The sequence below is a fragment of the Syngnathus scovelli genome, chromosome 6 (assembly GCF_024217435.2).
Source record: "Syngnathus scovelli strain Florida chromosome 6, RoL_Ssco_1.2, whole genome shotgun sequence".
NCBI classification, from domain to species: domain Eukaryota; kingdom Metazoa; phylum Chordata; class Actinopteri; order Syngnathiformes; family Syngnathidae; genus Syngnathus; species Syngnathus scovelli.
The window spans coordinates 11,542,655-11,567,726 of NC_090852.1; the positions used below are offsets into that span (position 1 = coordinate 11,542,655).

The window sequence follows — 25,072 nt, forward strand, 5'->3', positions numbered from 1 at the left end:
GGAGGCGGTGTCCACTACTTAATGCAACTTTCGCCGAATGACGCGCTCCTCCTTGTTCCCACAGAGGAACAATTTCCCCATCTCACTTAGTCATTCTTATGTCGCAACAAAGAAGCAACAAAGACGTTATTTTCGGCATGTCAAGTGGGTAAGAAAAAAAAAAGGTTTTACGTGAACTTTGTTTTAATAATAGTAGTCATGAAGACGTCGCAACTGCGCGTCATCGCCTCTCTGTGGATTTTTCTTCAGTTCAGCGCACTTTTAAAGGTAAGCATAATTTCTTTAGTCACGTTCGAGAAGTACGGCTGCTTTCCAAAAGTGCCGCTATACTTGGATTAAAAAAACGCGCAACCAGTCAGGAGTGGATGAGTGCACCTGTTGCGTATCAGGCTGACTGTTTCGCTACTGGTGCAAAGTTTTTTTTTTTGTTTTGTTTATTTCGGCTTGTACACAGACATCATCAAAGTCACACTTTCTTTACAAAGCTTAGAGTTCGTTTCCTACTTGCCGAAAACGGAACGGGTGGAAGCAGTCTTGCTTATCGAGTCCTCAAACTGTCTTACATTCAAAATAAATTTATATATTTTTTACAATAAACCAGGGGTTTATATTAATGTAAATGGCAACAATGTAATCCACCTGACCCACCCACCAATTTTGTTCTAATACTCATGTTATATTAAGTTTCTGTCTTCTGAATGATACTGAATCAATTAATGATTTCACCAAAATTTAGAGAGAGCAAGTTTGCATCCGTGTAGACGTCCAGTCTGGTTACAAACAATAAGTGAAGTTTCTTAATAATAAATAATAAAAAATGAAAAATGCTAACAATAATAATAAAATAAGAAATATGAGAAAAATAAGAAAAGGTTCCATAATACTTGCACTAAAAACATTTGCTTTAAATGTCTTTATAAATGTAGCATCAATGTAAATCTGTGTCTGTGAACTGGCCCACCTGTCCTCGCTGCACTGGTCTTTCAGGATAGAAAAAGGCGAGAGTGGTCAGGATTGGAATGAGATACAGTTCATATGGCCAAAAGTCTTCACATCACAACCAGTTTTTAAGGTATAGCTATCCAACCTGGTTAAGAGAAGTTCTAATTGTTTCCAGTAGCATCTTCTACTTCAATATTTGTCAGTGGGCTGACTTTACATATTACACAGCAGTGACAACAATGACAAGTGTCCGTTGTCTCACCGCAGACATGGTGCATTTAGCCTTACATAAGAAACCACGCTGCATCCTGTTCAGTTTTGTGCGCGTTAAGGGTCATAACACATTCCCACCATCTCTCAGCTGTGTGCACAGCGAACGCAGAAGTGTTTTATTTTTGTAATGTACAACTTGTAAGTGAGGAAGTTGGGTTGAACATTCACAGTACGCCAACTAAAAGTTGTTTTAAATTTGTATAAGACACAAAAGACAGAAAGAAATAAGAGTCCGTTTAAAGAACAATGTGAATTATAAAGACCTGCCTGCAAGAAATGATTAACTGCTTAGATCATGAGTTGTGTTGATATCCATAGTTCACATGATCTCATCACTTTACATAGATTCTCATCATACCCTGTGCGTTGTAAGGGTCATTACACTGTATTGTGGCCTACTCCTTCAGATCATAGCAAACCTCATTATTAGCTTGATACAATATTGAAACAATTCAACAAGGGCATATTCATTTTGTTGGAAAAAAACAACATGTGCAACAAAGGAAGTTCAATCTGAAAAGGGGAAATTTTAAAGTTCCTCTTTTTTTTGCATGCTGATACTACCCATGTTTCTTCATCTTTTACTGTCAAACAAGAATAGAACAGCACACTTAACTCTAATTTCATTTAAAGGAGAATTTTTTTTTTCTCAATTTCTTAGTTTTCAGGTGTCGCCGTTTGGCCCTCTCCCCTTTCCCAATGCTCTGAGACGTATCGATTCCTATATGGTAATAAAGTTGATGGCGTTTTGTTATAAGAAGGTGGACTCAGTCTTATTTAGGTTCATGCAAACGCATCTGTTTGCAGCCACTTTCCACTGCATGTTAACCACTTGAACGGAACACTTCCTGTAAACGCGTCGCTCATTGTCATACAACTGCAATCCTTCAAAGTTCATGTGAACATCACAAAGTCTTATGTCAACTTCAAACGCCCGCAGCAAATATTAGAATGATTGTCTTCTATATTTTCAATTTTATGAACAAAACGTCTTCCTCGCCAGACGTCATCTCACTGCTAAACATGCTAGTTACTGTCCATAAAATCCCAAATATTGCGTCGTTCCTCTTAATAATTTAACAGGTTGACAAATACTAAAGTCTCCCACGCACATCTAAACAATAGCCGCTGTTAGCCCGGAAATAAGGTGGATAGAACCAAAAAAGAAACTTGATGGATATAGCGGTTGACAGCAATTACTGCTATTTTTTTACAATTCCTAGTGCAACTAACATCTGTTGCATGCTCATCTGGGAATTCCCAAAGGATAAATTATTATAGAACACTTGAAGCACCCTATTTTTTGTCTTGCTGAAATCACGCCATTTGAGAAGGCAGTCCTTTCTCATTTAAGTGAGCCAGGTCTCATCCTGCAATGAGTATGAATTTTGGTCTCTGGCCATAAATTAAAAGTGGCTCTGGAACATCGGCCTGCATATTTGGCCATGTTGCTGGCGGAGAAATTCTTCATGAGGTTGGTTATTATTACTGATAAAAGAGTTCCTTTTTTGTTAAACTTAATACTTGGGCGGACAGGTACTTATCTATTGTATATAATAGATTGAAAAGTAAATTTTAAATGATATGCCCGCTTTAAAGCTTTAAAGTAGCTAATCAGCCAATAAAGGTTTTATTATGGTGACTTTTACTTTCACAACATGTACTTTTAGAAAAAAAAAAGAATACAACACTAGTTGTATTCTTTTTTTTTTTTTTTATCTGATTCTTTGTTGTAAGTTGTTTGCTCTGTTGATTGATGTTTGTTAATATTTGAAACAGGAAATTTTCCATGACTGCATACTGTCCATTCGAACCTATTGTGGTACACACCAGCTCAGACCAGAACTGAATAAGCACAATGCTTCCTTGTGTCCCTTCATCTGATCAATTAGTTACCAGCCCTGTGAACTTCTGAGAGGTCAGACGGTTTGTTTCATCAAAACAGCATTAGGCTTAGCAGGGAATCTGGTTATTTCTCATTCCAGGGGAAGGATTTGGTCCTGTGTTGGGTTCCAAAATACTAGAATATACATTAACATGTATTATCAGTAAACTGATTCTAAAAAAACACAGAGAGCATTAATGTGACATGAATTAAAAAGCCCTGTGCCTGCTTCATGACCAATAAGTGGTTCAATACAAAACAATGTAGGGGCGGCACATGCGAACTCACTTGCTCGTCACGCTCAAATGACTCAGGAAAAGTACAACACTTTGCATGAGTTTATCATAGTATGGAGCGAATGGCCATGCCTTTATATGGTTTCATTCAGTCTCTGCCGGGCCCACTCAAATGAAAAGGTGGTGACACTGCTATCAGTGGGAAACATCTTAGAACAAGGAAATGGGACGTTTGGTAACTTTCACAAGTAGCCTGAGTATCGACACTATTCTGTGTGTATATACCACTTGTCATTTCGTTCATGCTGCTTTTCCTTCCTAAAAAAAGGACATGTGCAAAAGCGCAATAATACTGTTGTCATAAAACTAGTAAATAAAATAAATAAATAAAAGTGAATAAAAGTCTCTGTGGAATGCTTTTGTCTAACCGTATCTAAATGAGCAAAATGTTCCACATAATGGTTTGAAGCACAAAGGTCACAATTCAAGTTTTTCTCCGTGGAATGCCGCAGCCTCCGCCCACTCACTAAACACTTGAGAGGCATGATGATGGTCCAGTTTTCAATTAACATAGTTGCCTGTAACCAAAGCGGCTCCTTCAGGCTGTGCATGTACATGATGAGTTACAAAGAGTCACAGTTCCCCCACTTCATGTAAATGAGACACAGACTCCTCCCTGGACGTCAAAGGCCTTATTGTCAGCAGAGAGCAGATAATTTTATCTGTGACCTCTGTGCAGGTCAGGGTTAAATGAGGCAGTCAGGTTGAAAAAAAAAAGAAGATATTTAATCTTTCGTTTTCTGCCAAAAATGTAGTTTTACCCTAAGAGTAGGACTTAAGTTTTGAATTTAAGATTTGAAGGTTGCGGTTTGAATCTCGGCTCTGGTTCTTCTGTTCACATGGTTTCCTTGGGCTTGCATGGGTATCCTGACTTTCTTCCTCATTCCCAAGCATGCATTGTCCATAGCTGGCAACATGATTAGTTGTAGTTACTTGTTTATTTGTGCTTTCTAAGCGTCACAGTTTACCCCTGCTTACAGTTTCTTGTGTAATGTAGTACTTGGTCCGCCTTGACCTGCCACAGGACACAAGCGATTACAAATTTGCCCCTTGAGCGCTGCATTTAAAGGGACTGAGAAAAGCCATTTCAAATGCGACGTGACCAAACCCAGAATACAGATGTGTCATGTCTCAGAGGCTCGGTGACATCAAATTCACTCACTAGTAGATGTCAGTAAAAGGCAAATATGGCAGCCCCCTGAGATAGTGAAAAATAGGTGCGATTCTTGTGTGCGTAAATTGTAGACCAAAAATGAAAGCTTAATCCAGATACCTTGTTTAGACTTGTATCTCAGGGTAGGGCACAGTGTAACTAAATCTACAAAAAAAGAGGCAAAAGTTCTTATTTGAACTTGTTTCTTTGGCACTCCAAAATGTTGCCTGCAAAACTGGCATTTAAAACAATTGAGGAAACAACAAATGTCTGCTAGCAAAATTCTATTTTACAGTATAAGCCACATATGGTGCATGTTAATCAAAATTGGCACCAATGTTTCAGTAAATTAAGCTTCAATCAACATGCAGGGTGCAATCCAGGGTGTTGTATACTTCTTGTATAATAACTAGTATCAAGAACATGGAAAACAAAAGCACATTTGGGTTCAAATGTGAAGTTCTTTACAGCAGTGGTCCCCAACTTTTTTAGCACCACGGACAGGATTCCTGCAATGCATGTTATTTATTGTGCAGCCCGGTACCAAATGATCCACGGACCGGTACCGGTCCGCGGCCCGGGGGTTGGGGACCACTGCTTTACAGAATGCTAACTATGTGTATGACTCGTAACCATGGAAAAAGCTCCCGGTGAAAAGAGGTAGACAGTTTTCTTTGTTGCTTGCTTTTCTTTTGGGTGGTTGCCAAATTTTTAACATTTTTAAAATTTGTGGAAGATTAGAATGAAATATTTTAAGCCTTCCCCACCCCGACTACAGCCAAAAATGACACAAGGCATGTACAATGGCAAATGACAATATGTTAGCGGGGCTTGACAACCAATACATTCGCCGGCAATACAGAGTGGGTAAGTCATAGACCTCAAAACACTATCAGAGGACGTTTTCTTCACATTGTGCTCCAATGGTTGTCTGCAGCTCACTGTGTATGGTTGTACAGAACTGTGCTTGGGGACAGTATTTCCATGTCCTCTGATCTGCACAGTGATAGAAGAGGCTGTGTTGTGGGTGGTGGATACCTGGAGAAACACGCACACAGACACACGCACGCCCAAACGCACGCACACACACACATTCGCACACACACTATGGCAAGATTCAGTATTAGCCCATCTCACCCATTCTGCAAATGTACACACAGTAGTGCTATCACATATAAACAATCTGATTTGCAATGCACAGACGGAGTCCATTCTGTTCAGTTTTAACCTAATGTTTGTTTTTCAAGATGTTAGAAAAATAGTTTACAAGCCTTAAAATGAAATTGACAACAATGTTATGGTTAATTCAGTTTTGAGTCTGACATAAATACTTTGACTGGATGTTGCGCATAATCTAGATATTTTTAAATGTGGTGAACTTTTGAAATTGCCGCCATAAAACTCAAAGATAACATTTTATGCTGGGAAATATTGTGTTTATTTATGTGTCCATGGTAAACATTCACACTTGAGTATCAACAGCCTCCTCCATGAGTTAAAACGCTTTTACTGCTTTTCCTTTATGGGTGTACGCTTTTTCCCATGCCCCGGGCACAACACTTTCTCTGGCACGATCAGGCCTCCTGTTACGAACTCCTTGATGGCGAGATGATGAGAGGCAGTTTGTGAAGATTCTATAATCACGCCGTTCAGGCCAAAGTCATCATGGTAACTAAATTGGCCGAACAGAAAATTAGGTATTAGGGGCTTGTTAGTACTTGCATGAGGTATCATACTGATATTCTTAAAATCCTTGCCACTTGGGCTATAATAACTAAACAAGCATGTTATCAAGACACCTGAGAGCTGTTGCAAATTGTGAATAAAGCACTCTTTGTAATTGCAGCCACATTTAAAATGATTAGCATGATATGCCGTAGACTTTTATACCAAACGAATCATCATCAAGTCACTAGAATGTGACTGAAATGTGTTATCCACACTCGTCGCCATGCCCATCTACCAAAAGGCCTCCTTAATACTGAGGTCTGACGACAGGTCTGGTGTTACTCAAAGTCTTGTGGTACTTTTTGTTCTTGGAACTGACCTTAATAAGCCTGAGGTATGAAGTACAGCATAATATTTACCTTCAAATCCCTTTATGTTGATCTGTTATCTGGGGTCTCTGGGTGGGTACAGGAAAGTCATGTTTGCACTGAAACAATGAATGTTTCCCAAGAGAAACCTCTGAGCCAATCAACTTTACAAAGGCTGACTCTGACCTTTGAAAATGAATTAGTGAAATGTGAAATTTAGTCAAGTTGCCGCAGTGATAAATGTGCACATTGTCCCAATCCGTGACATGAAACGAGAGCAGTGAAAGGGCTGTCAATCAATCTGTAAACATGAGCACAAATTAAAAACCTGCACTTTAAAAACACTGGTCAGCAGCTAATTTTGGATCAAAGATGGCTTTATGTGTCTCTGAAAGTATTTTTAATGCCATTTGAAATGATTAATGAAAAAGTACTCGAGAAAAGTGGGAGCAAAGACACCCAGCCCATATCCCAATTCTTATGTCACCAATGAATTGTGTTTCGTAGTTTTTGTTCTGAATAGAATGCCGAACAGAATACTAACATTGTCATTAGGCACACTTATTACAGTGATTTGAATGTTTCAAAGTTTATTTTTGTTTGTTTCGTGTTCTGTTGGCCCAGGGATACAAAATGTCACATAAGATGTTGTATTTATATCAACATTATTAATGATATGCAAAAATCGAGATCATTCAAGCTGGAGTTTTACTTTTTTGTTCTTGGTGCCTTTGTTCCAAGTCATCAGACTATAAGAAGCTGAGGTCAATAAGGTCCATCCTTGAGGGACAGCGATGAAGGTGATGTCTTGGTTGTGCTGAGTCTCGTTACAGAGGAAGGAACTTGGGTGTTATCGGAAAGCACGCAGCAAAGATGGGCTGAGCGAGACGCGGAACGGCAGGCAGATCGGCTGCCTTTCGGGTTGATGTAATGTTTATGTAGCCGTCGGTGTGGCCACTTCCTTCTCCTCCTCCTCTTTCCCAGACTCCAGCAAAGGGCACAGACTGAGGACACAGTGCCAGAGGGTCAATAGCCGAGTCCCAGCTAAAATGTTTGACCATTCAGCATTTAAACATGACTTCTTTTTCCAAGGAATCCTCTTCCTCCTGGGACTTTAGAGTACGGTTTACATCTTGTCTGTGAGTCATTTCCGAGGCTTAATGGCTTGAAACACTGTTTTGTTTATTTTGGCAGAAGAAAATATGTGATACTTTGGCACATGATTAAAGTATACAAAGCACATCCACTCTAAATGATCAGAGACAGTTTAACATGAAAGTCTCGATAAAAACAACAAGACTGTCAAAGCATTATGACTGATCTTTCATTTCTATTATTTGTTCTTTTTGCACTAAAGTCAGCACTAAATTTTGTCGACAAATTTAAATCGATCTATTTAGTGACTGATTAGTCAGTATTTGGAGTTCTGTACGCATGGGCACAATTTAGTCATTCAGTTTCAACGTGTTTCCTGTCTAAAGAAGATAAGTGACATTGCAGGGGACAATTACTTCCCCCAGAATGACAATGCAATTGAAAGAGCTTTCTCAAAAAAGAGACTCATCCTGGAATATGTCCTCAACTCAGTTACATCTTTGCTGAAGATAATTTTGTTGTATTCCAACTCACTTGAGGAAAATGACTGCTTCATTCAATTTCACAAGGCCAAGAAAGAAAGACATCATGGTTGATTCCAGTTGTGTTCTCCATCAGCGCATTGTCTGCATCATGTCCTTTGGCAGACTGACATCAATGCAGCACAATAAGAATGCTTGTTGCTTTCATTTGCAGCGTGAAAGCCGAGAAAACTGACCTTGGTTCTGGTTTATCACGCAGACCGGATAGTCACATTCGCATCAAAAGAACTGTTTGAAGGATCAAATTGCCTAATTACATATCTGTGAGCTATCCTTTCAAATAAAATCCATTCAAAACAATCGGATATTTTTGATCAGCGTTACCAACAAACACCAGAATGCCCCCTAAACTCAAACTAATTGGTTAATGGGAGAGATAGTAGCTCTCAAGATTCCAGCCAAAACAGTGACAACCAAGAGCAAACTTTAAAAAATGTCAAACAAGCATTTTGCGTTTTTTTTTGTTTTTTTTTCTTGTGTGGAAGTTTTGTGAAACTTTTGCCAAAGAAAGGACCAGCGTCAACAACAAGACATGTTAAGAACTCAAGAACATAATGTAAAAATCCATCCAATGTTACTTAAAAGTGCCTTCCTGCTTTTATGTTACTTCATTATCCTAATGGGGTTTAAAAATAATAGCTTTGATAAGCTTTCCGGAGCAAACTGTTTGACATTTGAGGTTGCACGCAAATTATGTTCAAGTCAACAACTGCCTGAACAGCCTTGACACGCTCTGCAGCCTTGACCCTCTCAAGGGGCACTCATATTTAGAAAGAATAGAGGCCCAAGGGGTTTGGGAGGAAGGCTACAGTCACCATTGTAAATAAAAAAAAAGAAACTAATGCAAAGTTTGGTCTTCAGGGAGAGGTGGGTGGTTGTGCTGCATTAATTAGATAAGCCTTGGAATGCTGACTATTTCAATAGAAGAATATGACTGAAGTTGTGGTATGTGACCTATTGTGATAAAAGGTCAAATAATTTTGGTTAGCTCATTATCAGGAATATGGACTCCTTTTTTTTTAAATTGATATTTTAGCCATTTAACTGAATGAATCAACTATAACAGACATTCATAACACTAAACTGCTAAAAATATTAATTACAAGAATTAAAAAATATCGTTAATTGTTATTAGTTTGCGATGCTCTCAACACAATAGTTTTTTTTTTTTTCTTAGCAATGCCGTTTCGAGAAACAATGACCTAATTGAGGAGCAACTTTTTAACTTTGTGGAGCATCTTTTTTTACTGCAAGTTAATCCCAGGGCACTGAAGTATTTTTTAAAACAAAAATAAGATAATGAATGAATATTTTTATTTAAAAAAAATAAAATTAACATTTTTTATTTTATAAATTTGCTTTGTGCATAGCAACCAACTTCAGTATTTTTTTCTAGCAGCATCAGCCTAGTTTAGTTTAGTTTAGTTTAGTTTAGTTTAGTTTAGTTTAGTTTGAGCTAACAGTCACCTGTTGATTGACAATCATGTTCGGGATCTTTGAAGTGAACGACAAGTGCTGGCAGCTATTTCATTAGCTACCGCCAGACACATCACTACTTTTGACTGTTTTATCACAGTTTGAGTCTCAGGTTTGTTAGTCAATGTATATGAATGAGGCGCAAAGTCCTAATTTTCACTTTTGTGTGTGCATGTTTGTTTCTGATTGATAATTCAATACTGACATCTGCTGTTGCATGAGACTAAAAGGTGTTTGTATTCTTACAGGGCTCCCATGGAAACCGTAAAGGTGGGTCATTTTACACACTGCATATATTCTTTGGCGAAATATCAAAGTCAAAAAAGTCAAAGTCAGCTTTATTGTCAATTTCTCCACATGCCAAAGACACACAAAGAAACCGAAATTTCGTTCCCCCCTATCCCACGGTGACAAGACATGGCCCACAACAGACAAACAAGTAAACAAGTATAACAACAGCGTGCTGAATAAATAATGAATAAATAACACAATAAATAAAGAAATAAATAAGAGGAGCAAAAAAAGGAGCAAGTGCGCGTACAAAATATAGGTTTTTCTTTATGAATAGCTTGTCTTTTTTTCATATTGGTCCAATCCTTGTTCCTCTGTCTCGCAGATAAGCTATGTGACAGCAATGAAACAATAAGTTTAATAACAACTACAACAACGGTCAATCTCACCTCGCCTTCCAGTTGCATTCTATTCGTTGGGAACATCTCTGGAAATGGTTCACTCATTGGGTTAACTCCTGGAGCCATTTATCATGTCTTCCTCAACTGTTCCAACTGCTGTCAACAGGTCACAATGAGTGAGTCAAAGTGAAATAAGGAAATTATGCTTAACAACTATGTGAACTGTGTTTGGCAATCATAGGACAACTTAAGCAATAAGCCCTTTGACCCACAATACAGCCTCTCAGCTGGAATACACTCCAAATCTCATTTCCCCCTGACCAGAATATGAAAAATATTCATTCCGAGGCATTACCAGGCCAACCTGGAAACTTAACTTCCTGTTTTTACGACCATCAAGTGTAATGAAAAGCCCACTTGTGCGCATGGGTAGAGTTTTGGTATTTTTGTAGACAGGCGCAGTTAGAAAGTGGCCTTTGTGCCGTTATTGGAGTGAACTTAATTCCTTTATCTCCCCTTTTGCTCAGAGCCTCATAAAGCCAGCCTCCTTGAAGACGTCCAGGTCACTACATCCTCAATCAACGTGAGCTGGAGCAAACCAGAAGGAAACTACTCATTCTTCATGGTACAATGGACTAATGGAAAAGTTGCCGATCAAGAAAATGTGACTCAAACATGGATATCTATAACTGGATTGTCTGCTGGGACCATGTACACTGTAAATGTAACTACAGTGGCAGATGACAAAGTGACTGAAGGCGATACTGCAACTGTGTCCCTTTACACAAGTAAGTACTTTTTTGATCGTGATTAACAAAATAATGGATAACTGACAAAACTGCGGCACAGTAGCTCATTTGTTTGATTTGATTTGACATTCTTTTATTAGTCCCACACAGGGAAATTCCAGTATATAGCAGCCAACAGTGTTAGAAAACAACAGAGCTGCTGCTTGTTCAGCGCAGGGAGTAAAAAAAAAAAACAACACTTTACAAAAACATAACATCAAATAGCAATATAACAGAAAACATTACACAAAACACTGGCAATAATGCCAACATAACAATTATCCCTTTTTATGCCTTGTTGTTTGAAGCGGTTTTAGATTAAAGAGGCGAGATCAATTTAGCAGTGAACAGAAAGTCCCCAAACTGTTTCCACAAAGCTGCAAACTTATAGTTGTCCTAAATGTTTTTCTTTTTATGTTGTTCTTTTTGTTGGCAAAAAAAACCCCCAAAATATTTGGGGGCTTCATGTAGATTGATTTGCAGAATGTTCATTCAGCACAATGGATCCATGGCAGTTTTTTAGACAATGCTATTTATATAATATTTTTTTTATTATTGAAAAATAAATACAAGGAACATGTTTGAGCTTTAACTCTTCACAGTTGATAAAGAAAACTTGTTTGACTACTTGCTATTTTTTGGTGCTAATTTTGTTCTCAATCCTCTTATGTAGAACCAGGCATCATTCGCGAACTCTCTGCTTCTGCAAATACATCCGCAATATCTCTGAAATGGGAACCACCTCATGGTGAGGTGTACCTATATGAGATTAAGTGGCACGACAAAGGATCGCAGTCCAAATCCACAAAAGATGACTTCACTGTGCTATCAGACTTGGCCTCTGGTACATCATACACAGTCACAATTGTTTGCATTGCTGGAGACAACCAAACGGAGGGAGAACCTTACAAATTTGCCCAAGTCACAAGTAAGACATCTCCGCTAGCATGGCAAATAGAAATGTACAATATTGTTGGTTTTCTGTTGAAGAAATTAAACTCACTGTGGTCTCAAACATACTATCTTGAAATTAATTTGACATTTTTACCAAAACGTACAGTGCATTGACAACTCAATAGAAAACAAAGAGATTGTCATTAGGATAAATACATAATTTTTTCTAATCACATCAGTGCAATGTTGAGATGCCAGTGGTAAGTATAGGAAAACTAAGAACACTATAACTCATTTGAAACTTGGAGGAGTCTGGTCCGGGGTTGCGTTTTCATGACTCTGTGCAATGTACAATGAAATCTCTAAATTTGGCATTTCAAGGTGAAATTTTAATTCTGCTGCCTACTGTCAGAGAATTTGGTCTCTGTTGGATTAACAGACATAGGAAGGCATACAAACTATCATACTGTTTCATTGATAGTGAAGTGAAAAACGAGCCTAAGATTTGACTTTCTTATTTTTCAGGGCCTGAGAAGCCTGAAAATATTACAGTTACTCCAGGGACTGACTACCTGACAATTAACTGGACCTTACCCCAAGGGAGAGCTGATTCCTATGAGGTGAACATCTCCAACACCAATCTGTTATATTCCGCCAGCAATATTACAACAGTCACCACAGCCCATTTTAACAAATTGTATCCGGGGAGAGTTTTTCTCGTCACAGTCACCGCTGTCGCTGGGAATCTAAGCAACACAGCCGACCAGATTGCCTTCGCTACCAGTAAGTTGACTTTTTAAGATGTTTCCCAAATTGACCATGATCTGAATTAGTATTTATAGTTGGACATAAAAAGCTCTAAATATGTGAATATCTGAAGCTGTTTTTTTTTTTTCTTTTACAAATGTTCAGTTCCAACACCACCTGGTTCACTCAATATCAAGCAAAGTACAAATTCTTCACTTCACCTTCGATGGGAGACTCCCGCCAAGATGGAGGGTTCTCCCTTTATCAGTTACCATATTACCTACGAAAGACCAGATGGTGAAATGCACTCCACTAACACCACCAAAAACAGCATGGTGCTGTCACAGCTCTCTTCTGGAACATTGTACAACACAACCGTGTACACAATTGGACCCCAAAATTTGAGGAGCTCTGCTGTGCATATATCAGGATACACCTGTGAGTTCACCACCAAAGCTTTACACTTTCTGTGTTCCTTTTGCTGTCCTGCTATATGTTAGCATACAAATGCTCCTCTATTTTAAGTGATGTTTAAACTCAATTTGCTATTCTGCTTAACAGTATGCACACCAACTGTCATGGCAACCTCAGTGTATATCTCTTCATCCATTTTATAAAAGTCTAGGGCTTTCCTTCTTAGGACTTCTAGAACACACCTATAGCTACCGTATTTGCTCTTTCTTCTAAAAGTGTCCTCACTCGACCAACTCACATTGAAATACTGTGATTTTTTTTCTAGTGCCCAACCCTGTGTTACACCTTGTGGCCAGTCCTTTCAATACAACCTCAATAAATGTAACATGGTCCAACCCGTATGGAGTGCAGACATCTTGCAAATACTTGGTTCAAACCTACAACTCTAATGGAACACTTTTGGATGAACAAACAGTCATTGATAACAACACCGATGTACATGGTCTGGAACCTGGAACTAAGTACTATGTTAATGTTACCACATTAGCAGGAGAAAGTAAATCCAAGAGAGAGCAGACATTCACTTACACATGTAAGACAAAATCACTGCATTATCTTGACATGGTCATATTGATTATTACAAAAATATTTGTCTTGTGTTGATTCTGACAAAAACCTGTTCTCTGTTTTGTGTAGTGCCTAAAGCTGTGACTGAACTCAACGTTCAGGATTATAACACAACAACCATCCAGTTGATATGGTCCAGATCAAGTGATTACAAGGATACTTATAGCTATCTGCTGAATGCATTCCAGGATGAAACAGTGGTTCAGAATGGGACAACTAAAAGACAAACGTATACCTTCTTTAATCTGATCCCTGGAACTCGTTACAGGTTTGACGTGGTCACAGTTGTTGAGGGGCTGAAGTCGACATCGGAATACACATCACATTACACAAGTATGGCCTCACTCGTCTGTACTGTTAAATAATAAGAATAAGAATTGGTACATAGTACAATGCAATATAAAATATACCACGGACCAATATAATTCGCAAAATCGTGAGCATTTCGAATATATTAATATTATATATTCTATGAATTTGCATTCTTACAAATAAAGGCCTTATACCATATGCATTCTAGCCACTGTATGAGCTAATCTGATATTTGTCTTCTTTTTTTAGAACCTGAGGTAGTTTCAGACATCAGGGTCATAGGGACAACAACTAATATGTCTGTCTTTTGGACTGCTCCAATGGGCCACGTGGACTCCTACACCGTACACCTGAGAGACTCAGAATCTGAAAGTTCAAAAGAGGTTCTGAGTAACTCAACTCTTAGCGCATTATTTACACATCTGAAGCCAGGGATGCTTTATTGTGCGGTGGTGATAAGCAAAAGTGGACCTTTCCTGAGTGACAATTCAACTTACTGCAATGCAACTTGTGAGTTAACTCATCATGGTTTGAAGAGGATTTGTATTCCATTTTCAAACAGTGACTAATAAAAGTGTTCTTTTTCTCTTGCTAAGTTCCAAACCCTCCTGGGCCCATAAGTGTTGACTTCCAGACTGTCAGCTCCATTAATTTCACTTGGCACCAACCAGTTGATATGGATCAAAATCAATGCAACTACAGTGTCGAGGGCCACTCCATAACCCCAAATAATTGGTTTGTTTTGAACAAGCTCAATTCTGGTAGCCCGTACTCTATTTCTGTTGTAACAGTTGGTGTGATGGGGTATAAAAGCACAGCGGTAACAGCAACGTTTTATACAAGTAAGTCAATTAGCATAGAAGGATAACTGTAAATCCATAATACTTATGTTGTTTTTAATTACATTTTTCTCAGGACCATATTCAGTGACCATGCTGAATGCGGCAGAAATTACCACAAATGCTGTCAAGTTGGTGTGGCAACAACCAGAAATTAAGCGTAACTACTCATACTTGGTGCATGTCACCAACGGATCATTTCAATCAGACGAAATCGTCTTCACAACATTGTCTGCCAATGTCTCCGGCCTTCTTTCTGGCAACAACTACACCTTCAGCGTCACCACACAAGCAGCAGATGGCACTCGGGCAGCTCCACAGATCAAATCCTTCTTTACACGTATGTGAGCATTCTCTTAAGAGAATTTGGTAACAACAACTATCATCAATAATATTTGTCGTATTAATTTGAGATCAAAGAATATTAAATTAAATTTAAAATAGGTTGATTTAACTAAAGAAAACTTGATTGCCAAAATTGAAAGACCATTTTGAGTTTAAATGCACAAGCTGATGAATCTTGTTGGGAAATATGAAGCAGTTTGATTTATTTGACTTTTGTCGGCAATTTATACTGTAAATATCCAGAGTAATATTTGAAATATTGCTCTAAAACTCTCCTTGTGAAATTTACTTTGAATTTCAGAGTGAAAAAATAAAAAATAAATAAAAAATCCAAGTAAATATCACTGAAAAAACTGTTTAAAATCAATAAATAATAACCGTTGTTTTGGAAAGTTTGGGAGAAAATATTCTAATGATACTAATAATATTTTATATTACTGTACTGATCAAAATGACTCAGCAAGGACAGTGATATCCACCTTGGTGGAAAATAATCTGAGATAGCAAATTGGACTAATGATATATATGTTCAATGATGCTTATCGGACAGCGATCCTCATTTTCATCTAAGGAAACTTTCTGCCTGTGTTTTATAGGACCACATGAGATTAATGAACTTAAGGCGCTCACCTTAAACTCAACTGGAATGAAACTGAATTGGAAGGAAGCGCTGCAACACAAACCTGAGTACACCTATTGGGTTGAGACAACTGGTTGTGGCTTCCAAAACCAAACTGTGACAAAGAAAGTTGCAGTGATTTCAAAGCTCCAACCTGGGACACTGTGTACTTTCTGTGTTTTTGTCCAAGCAGGGGATGGCATAAAAGGGGAAAAACGCTGCATTTCCCAGTACACAAGTAAGACTTTAATTTGCCATTTGAATGAAAGCACTTTCTTCTCTTCATTTGTCAAACTCAAGTCATTGTTTTGCATGTTATCAGTGCCTGAGGCAGTGCAACTCGGGATCTCCAGTCGAGGCTCTAATATGTCAGTCCTGGTGTCCTGGATTATCCCACAGGGGAATATTGAGTCATATAGTGTTCACCTCAACAGCTCTTCTACTAATCGGTCACAGCCAGTGGAGGCTACCAATAACTCCTTGCTTTTCGAGGGGCTGTCTGCTGGTAGTCTCTACAGTGTCAAGGTCATATCCCATTCTGGACCATTCAATGAGTCATCGGAATTTGTTACAAATGCTACCTGTAAGTACCAATTTGTTCATGCCATATTTAGTAACAAGACACTCACCAGCCACTGTATTAGGTAATGTGATGGTGACATTATGCAACCAACATTGAGCATGGTTGTCTACTGTATTATTGTTTCATTTGAGCATTTGTCAGCTTGAAATTTGTACATAACATAACACAAACTAACAGAACATCACATGACATTCATTTGCATGTTGATGTTAACACACTGTATGTACCAATTCCTAAAGTTCCAAACCGACCTGGGCCTATTGAGATCCTCACAAAGTCGACAAACTCAATAGAAGCAAGGTGGACAGACGCCCCCTTGATGAATGGTACATCATTCTTCTACCAGCTAACACGAGCACCATCGGAGGAAAGTGGATACATCAATACCACCAACTCCGGTTATACCTTTGACAACTTGCTCTCTGGGACTCCCTACAACATTTCTGTAACAACAATTGGGGTCTTGGGTTTTAGGAGTGAGGTGATTCATGCCTATTCGGTCACCACAAGTAAGCATGCGTTTGTTTATTTATGGATTTATTTAATTATGTCTGTCTGTCTTTATGTATGTGTGTATGTATGCATGTACGTGTGTGTGTGTGTGTATTATTTATTTTATTTTTTTATTTGTATTTTTACATGTGAAAATGTGTCTGATCTCAGGGTTAATGCTTACCTCTCCAATTCCCTTAGAACCCTTGCATGTGCAGTTTCTCAACTCTTCTGTAAAGGAGGACAATATAACAGTCACATGGTTTCAACCTGATGACTACAAGGAAAGCTACGTTTACAATTTAACTTGGCAAAGCTCAGACTTGCCTATCAATGACAGTATTGTGACTGACCAAACAATGCATACTATCGAGAACCTGGTCCCTGGCAGTAGGTATAACTTTTCTGTTGTCTCTGAGACTAAGGATGGAACTCAGAGTGCTCCCAGAAGGATTTCAACCTGCACGGGTATGATCACAATATCTTACACTCACAGTTATGCAACCAGTGTGCACTGTTCTTATTTTATTTAGCAAATTTAGGAACTCCATTATTTTTGCTTTCAAATTTTGTAGGCAGTCTCTAAAAAATACATTGTGGCTACATAAGGTTCTGCAACCTACAGAGGCCCGCATTATTTCTCAAAAGAAATAAATAAAATCAATCAGAAATTATTGTTGTTTTGCTCATTGTATATTATGCTGCCCATACAAAAAATGCATATCCTTTACATACTAAACAATCAGCAATAAAACCGTAATAACCAGTACAAGTGTATAAACTGTTCACACTGCGCATTCTTAAATAACCTTGTGTGTCTAATAAGTGTTGAATTTATGTTATTGGTGTTAATCTATTCCAGATGCAAGCCCGGTGAGAAATACAACATGTGAAGGTCCAGACATTCCAAATGCAGAAATTGTCTTGTCCTGGACTAAGCCCATGGGGCAATTTCAAGACATTCGCATCACTATTAATAATGCGGAAATTGGGGCAAGCACCTGTAACCAAAGCTGTAGCCAGACCATCTCCAACCTAAGTCACTACACTTCATACAACATAATGATGGAGACACTGAGCTGTGGAAAGCCTTCTATTCCAGTGTCTCTACACTGCAAGACTGGCATCACAGGTTAGACTTATTTTAAATGTAGCTCTCCTTTTACAGACAAAATCACAATTTTTGCTGTCGTGTTTTGGCAGACCCACCGATTCCAGCAAACTATGAGTCGCTAACTATTGTGAACGAGAAAGTATACAACAAATTCACAATTCTAATCAATTCTAGCCTGATAGTTGAAACCAGTGGGCCAGTCACTCATTTTGGTGTGTTGGTGGCGGAAGACATAAAAGGTTTGTTTCATCCATTTTTGTTTCCATAGTATTGTAGTTTCAGTATCTTCCCAATAAATTCTGAATTGTTTGCTTGGCAAGACTATTAAACTGATAATCATTCTCTTATGTCTGTACCTTCAGAATCTGACATGGAGAATACAACCAGATTCTTGGGGAACACATATCAACAGTGGATTGACAAAAAAACTTCAGTATACCTGGCAATCATCAAGGACATAAAGGGTCAATCACGCAGTCAAGAGAACATGTTGTCTGTGATAATTGGAGATGGTTCAAAATGGGAGGGCTACACCAATGGACCCCTTCTTGCCAACCGAAGATACCAGTAAGACTTTAAAATTGCTTTTTATATCGCTGAATTTAGCACATAAATTATTTTTCATCCATCCATCCATCCATCCATCCGTCCGTCCGTCCGTCCGTCCGTCCTTCCTTCCATCCATCCATCCATCCATCCATCCATCCATCCATCCATCCATCCATCCATCCATCCATCCATCCATCCATCCATCTACCCATCCATCCTTCCATCCATCAAACTAATTAGTTTGCCTGAATATGTAAATGAAAAACACAGTAGAATGGACGGAATACATTTGTGTGAACACAGAATCCAATCGCATGTCGTCAATATTTTTTAGCCTAGCTATGAATTTCTTGCCATCATTATGCAATACTTATTACATTACTCAGAAAAACACAGCGTTAGTTGTTTTGATTTCGTTTTGCGCTTATTTATTTTATCTTGCAGGTATGCCATCGTATTATTCACTAGATTGTTTCTGCAAGACAACCTAATTAAGCCTTATGCATCAAAGGCCTCAATCACAAAGTTCTATCCAAAGCTACAAGTCCCCCAAGACCCAGGTACCATGCAAGTTCTAAATGAATTGTCTCATTTCATGTGCTCACTTTTTTTTTCCTTGAAAACGTACTCATGATCTTTGTCAATGTCATAGTTGTCATCAGTGTGTCTGTCGGAGCAACACTTGGGATTTTTAGCATCCTCTTCATCATTCTCATTGGCTTCATTGTTTATTGGAAAAGGTTTGTTACATTCACCAAGTCCCGTCATGTGACATATGTAAAAGTCACACCTTTCAACTCGTGGTCACTATGCTGTAGGTTATCCAAAAAAGAATCCTCAGACATCCAGATTCATTCCTTGAGGTAAAATATGTTCATTTCAATCATATTTATACGTATACCAACATGAGATTTCAGTTAAACTTTGTATTCCATAACTGTCTGTCAGTGCTGTTTTATTTTGTTTTCAGAGCCAAAGCGTGAGTATGAACCTTCAAAGATAGCGAGATAAAAACTGAATTGGTTTCTTGTTACTGCACTCTTGTCCTTTGAGCAGAAATGCACCAGTGAGGGTGGAGGACTATGAAGCTTACTACAAGAAGCAGAAGGCGGACTCCAACTGTGGTTTTGCAGAGGAATTTGAGGTGAAACTTTCATTAAACATCTTGTCCATGTCAGTAAACTAGCAAAATTCACTACTAACATTGCGTTTTGGTTTTACTGCCTTTATAGGACCTAAGGCTGGTTGGTACATCTCAATCAAAAGCATGTGCCCTTATGCAAGAGAACAAAGCAAAGAATCGCTACAACAATGTACTTCCCTGTGAGTCACCTCCAGCCTACTTTAAACCCTACTTAAAAATCAAAAATACTCTTGTTTGTCTCTCACTACCTTTTGCTTGTACCCTATTTTCCGCACTATAAGGTGCACCGGATTATAAGGCGCACCTTCAATGAATGGCCCGTTTTAAAACTTTGTCCATATATAAGATATATACATTTGGCCCGCGGGCCAGACCTTGGACACGCCTGCTGTAGTGGCTCAATATTGGTCTATATATAAGGCGCATCTGATAATAAGGCTGCCTTTGAGAAAATTGGGGGGTTTTAGGTGCGCCTTATAGTGCGGAAAATACGGTAGTACAAACCATCCACGTCTCAGCCATATGCCACAAAAATAGTGTACACAGTGAAATTAGATATGCACCTGCATAATCTAATGATATCCAGTGCAAGAGCTGAAGCATTTTTATAAAAATAAAAGATAACAATGCTGCTCACTTACGTTTGTCACATAACTAAGAATTGTACTGTTATTGTTAGTGCTGTTGTTTCACAACGGATTTTTTTGTTTAGCTAGGTGCACTGGAAATATCATCGTTGCAAAATCTGAATTTTGATAAAGCTTTAATATTGGATGTTGTGTTGTAAGAGTGTACTTAGGAAGTGTCATGATCGGCAATAGCAAGTTTGCAACAACACAAAAAAATTGTTTTCATAGAATACTCATTTTCATCATAATTCCCATGTCCCACTTCTCATACTTCCTAGATGATTCTTCTCGAGTGAAACTCTCTATCATTCATGGAAATCCATTTGATGACTACATCAATGCTAACTACATGCCGGTGCGTACTGACTCCTTCTGCCTTAGCCATTGCTTCATCATTTCTCATCCGTTGTCTTCATCACTTCAGTTAATCTCAACTTAATGTTTGGACTGTTGATGTTTGTGCATGGACTGCTGCTTCATTTGGCAGGGTTACAACTCCAAAAAGGAGTTCATCGCAGCCCAGGGTCCTCTGCCCGGCACTGTCAAGGATTTTTGGAGGATGATATGGGAGAAGAATGTGCACACCCTGGTCATGCTTACACGCTGTAATGAGCAAGGCAGAGTGAGTACACACACAAAATTGTCTTTAGAATTGCTGAACAAAAACATGTTCAGAGATACATTGCATGTCTGTTTTTTATTTTTTGGTTGGTTGGTGTGTTGGTTGGTTGGTTGGTTGGTTGGTTGGTTGGTTGGTTGGTTGGTTGGTTGGTTGGTTGGTTGGTTGGTTGGTTGGTTGGTTGGTTGGTTGGTTGGTTGGTTGGTTGGTTGGTTGGTTGGTTTCTTTCTTTCTTTCTTTCTTTCTTTCTTTCTTTCTTTCTTTCTTTCTTTCTTTCTTTCTTTCTTTCTTTCTTATTTTTTCTTTCTTGCTAAATTAAAATGTGCTTACAATTGTGACATTTTAGAATGAATTATTCATTTTACATTATACATTTTATTTTTTACATTTTACTATTACACTTTCCTTTTTTCCTTTTTCTTTGCTGTCCCATTCATCTGCCTCGTTATCCAGTATGTGGTACCTGTATGCCGTTTTGTTTTGTACTTCCTCTGTGATACTGCATTTTGAAGGACATGTGCCAGACAATCAGGTTTGAAAGGGAACGTAGAAAAAAAAACAAAGCAGAAAAACAACAGAAACCAATAAACTGTACCGTATGACAACAGTGATATTACATAAGATGTTGAAGGATAGAATGATTTTAAATGTAAATAATGTTTTAATGTAAATCATTCATTGTTTTCTTTCCACAGGTCAAATGTGAGCAGTACTGGCATTCAAGCACCAAGCACTTTGAATACATCCGCGTTACAACAACCTCTGAAATACCCCTTGATGATTGGACCATTCGGGACTTTGAAATTAAAAATGTGAGGGAAATTTAGGCAATCATTACATCATTTGTCTTCCTGTATTAATCCATGTAGATGTATGCCCATAGGTGAAAACAGCAGAGACTCGTTCAATTCGCCAATTCCACTTCACAGCCTGGCCCGACCACGGGGTGCCGGAAACTACAGAGCTTCTAATCAGCTTCAGACACCTGGTCAGAGAACATATGGACCAGTATTCCACCAACTCCCCCACTGTGGTGCACTGCAGGTTTGTCAGAACAATCAGTGAGGGAAACTTTTACAGTCTTTGTAGTTTGGGGGAGATTCACTGACAGACAAACTGCATGTAATCAGGTACTTACTGTAAACTAAGACTCATCTAAAAGCAGCTGACTACACCCACAGGAGAAGTCACAAGCTCTCCATGATATGAAGATGTTTTGAGTTTTTTTGCACGCTGTAGGTGAAAGACAAATCTCCCGAGCCAAAAGTAAGGGACACTGATAGAATCTAATGAGATGCCAAATGTGTAAACAATTGCCTTTACAAAGACAGTAAGCACTACCCAGTGCTTAGATTTTCACATAGTAAGTAATTCAGAAAAATTCATTGTCATCACATATCAGGTACGCTTCAAACAAAATGTCCAAATTGCTTGGGCAACCATTTTAAAGCCTTAGATAAAAAGCACAGTATTCTGGGAAATGAAGTGCCATTCTACCGTCATATCAAACATTTTAAAATGTTGGCAATTTTTATTACCTGTTTTTTCTGAGTAGGCTTTTAATGTTAATAAAAAGCTATTGCAGTATCTACTAAAATCAGGAGATGCTGTTTGCCATCTGTGGTCATGTGACAACAACCCTTTGACATTGTATATGATTAGGGGTGCATAAAGATATTTGACTTGACCGATTATAATTACATATTGTGTACATAACTCCTTAAAATAATATTTGTGTGAAATTGGTGCTTTAAATGGGCTTATGTACTGTAAAGCTTCATTGTTAAATCCACTTTTATTTTGCATCATGAATTTTTCTCACGGAATTTCAATTCTACTCCCTGCAATTTGAATTTCAATAGCAATTGTGCTTCCCTTTTGCCACGCCACTTCAAATTCAAAAATAGAAGTGGAATTTAAGGGTCAATCTCAATTCAATTCTGAATTTTGTACAGTCCTAGTACTAGGTACTAATGTTGAGGCACGTTAGCACGTGCACCACTTCAATGTTCACGCTGTGATTATATATTTCTCTGTTTCAGTGCTGGGGTGGGCCGCACTGGCACCTTCATAGCCATTGATCGTCTCATCTTCCAAATTGAAAGGGAAAATGTAGTGGATGTTTTTGGTGTTGTCCATGAGCTGCGCATGCACCGCCCACTCATGGTCCAAACAGAGGTACACACATACAACACTACATTCAGTGATCTTTTTATAATTGTCAGCTGGGGTCAACATCTTGATTTTATGTCTGTGCAGGACCAATATGTGATCTTGAACCAATGTGCAATGGACATAATCCGATCAAGAACTGGAACTAATGTGGATCTAATCTATCAAAACACCGCCGCACTCTCCATTTATGAGAATGTGGAACCCAGAAAAGGTTATTATAAACATGGGTGGCACAATACTTAAGCCAGTTTGAAGCACTCAGGTATTCGACTTCATCTTTAATTTTTATAGCAAAGAAAAGGGAGCGCTATTCTAAAATGTCTCGGGATAAATGAATGTTTTAGGAATCTTCTGAATCAAAAACTTGTATTGTTTTCTATCGTGTAAATTGTTAAATATTAAGATATTGTTGAATACCATATAGTAAACATGTATGGTAGTTTCCCAAAGCATATTTGGATTGTGTAGCTGTCTACTGTAATTATGCATATGATTTGCTCAGGTTTATGGGCGTTATTATTGCTGACACTTGTCTTAAAATTAACTGTTGGTCCTGTGAAACCAGCAGATGGCACTCAAGTGAAATCCATATTGCAAGAGCGCTATAATTATCGACCAATGTAAATAGAACTGAATAATATGACAGATTATTATAGCTTTGCACATTTTATGTTACTTTAAACTATGTAATGAGTAGTTATTTTAGATGGGGTTTTTTGTATAGTGTGTATTGTGTATTTTAATGCACTGACGTGAACAATGCACTGGATGCATTTATGTTTCTCTTCTAAACATATGTAAGTAAAGAAGCAGGTTTTATTAGATGTATCATTTGGCCAGTTTGGAACAGTCATCATTACGTATTATGCGGTCACAACGATCTTTGAATGGCATTCCCCCTTGTCAATTCCTGCTGAGAATATTGTCAGACATGTATATAAGATGAACATTTTTTCTAATTTTGTCTGTACATTTAAAGATGACATTTTTTTTAAATAATGAGACTGGTATATTCTTTGAAAACATTATTGAAACCCCAGTGTTATACTGTTGTCAGAAGCACTTTAAGAAAATCAGGAAGTGCATCCTCTGGATGGGAAAGAAAAGTCCAGAATTCAGTTTAAGTTTGTATTAATTCCTACGAGATGCTTGCTGGTACAATGCAAAACCGTAAATGACCCACTTTTATGCTTCGTGTGTGATGTGTAAAGCAAAATAGGTAGCATGGTGATTATACTAGATATCTTGCCTGCTTGTGTGAGCGCCACTAGAGGGCGCTCATTGATATCGTATTTTAAAGAATGCCAAAGTTAATGCAAACACATTGGCCTTCAACTGAAATAACGTTGAATCAATGATTTCTTGAGCACATCTTAAATACTGCACAGCATAGGATATGGTATACACACCACATCAACTCTGTTTTTCTTGCTCTAAAAGATGTCCAAATCTATCATATCATCTTTTTTTTTTTTTTTTGCAGATTACATATTTTGTATGATCAATGTAAAACCGTGCTTAAACATTTTGTGTAAGTCTCATTTTTACAATACAAAAATATGTTTAACAGGGGAAAATGTCTTTTTTTTACCATCGGTGAAAAAAAATCATACTTCACAAAGTTTTTTTTGTCTGTATTTTTTATTTACAATTGGTGCATCCGTTTTCTAAACAAATAAAAGGGTAATTATGAGGAAGCCAAAGTACCTGGAGAAAGCATTAGGACAACATGTTAAATTCCGAAATGTGAGTCATATTTGCTATCCACCAAAAATTATTTGGCTGTTTATGAAGTGTACCTTATTTACCCATCATGCGCTGCAGGAAAATATTGCGCTATTTACGTGCGCAA

The 25,072-nt window shown here is 38.1% G+C and overlaps 1 protein-coding gene across 2 annotated transcripts; it reads left to right on the top strand.

The window, feature by feature from the left end:
- Window positions 1–123: 123 nt before the first annotated feature.
- On the top strand, window positions 124–24,215 carry ptprjb.1 (protein tyrosine phosphatase receptor type Jb, tandem duplicate 1). 2 transcript variants are annotated; one of them, XM_049722541.2, is made up of 30 exons: window positions 124–267; window positions 9,947–9,968; window positions 10,315–10,506; window positions 10,858–11,118; window positions 11,792–12,046; window positions 12,538–12,795; window positions 12,925–13,197; window positions 13,499–13,765; window positions 13,870–14,133; window positions 14,362–14,622; window positions 14,709–14,954; window positions 15,028–15,291; window positions 15,893–16,153; window positions 16,238–16,498; window positions 16,738–17,007; window positions 17,192–17,458; window positions 17,853–18,122; window positions 18,194–18,343; window positions 18,467–18,671; window positions 19,098–19,213; window positions 19,306–19,393; window positions 19,472–19,516; window positions 19,710–19,797; window positions 19,886–19,976; window positions 20,705–20,781; window positions 20,914–21,048; window positions 21,741–21,857; window positions 21,929–22,089; window positions 23,088–23,223; window positions 23,305–24,215. In XM_049722541.2, the coding sequence occupies exons 1-30, from the start codon at window positions 199–201 to the stop codon at window positions 23,461–23,463; spliced, it is 5,529 nt and encodes a 1,842-aa protein (XP_049578498.1). In that variant the 5' UTR covers window positions 124–198; the 3' UTR covers window positions 23,464–24,215. The 2 variants fall into 2 exon arrangements, with proteins under 2 accessions (XP_049578498.1, XP_049578499.1); XM_049722542.2 differs by lacking the exon at window positions 10,315–10,506.
- Window positions 24,216–25,072: the final 857 nt, after the last annotated feature.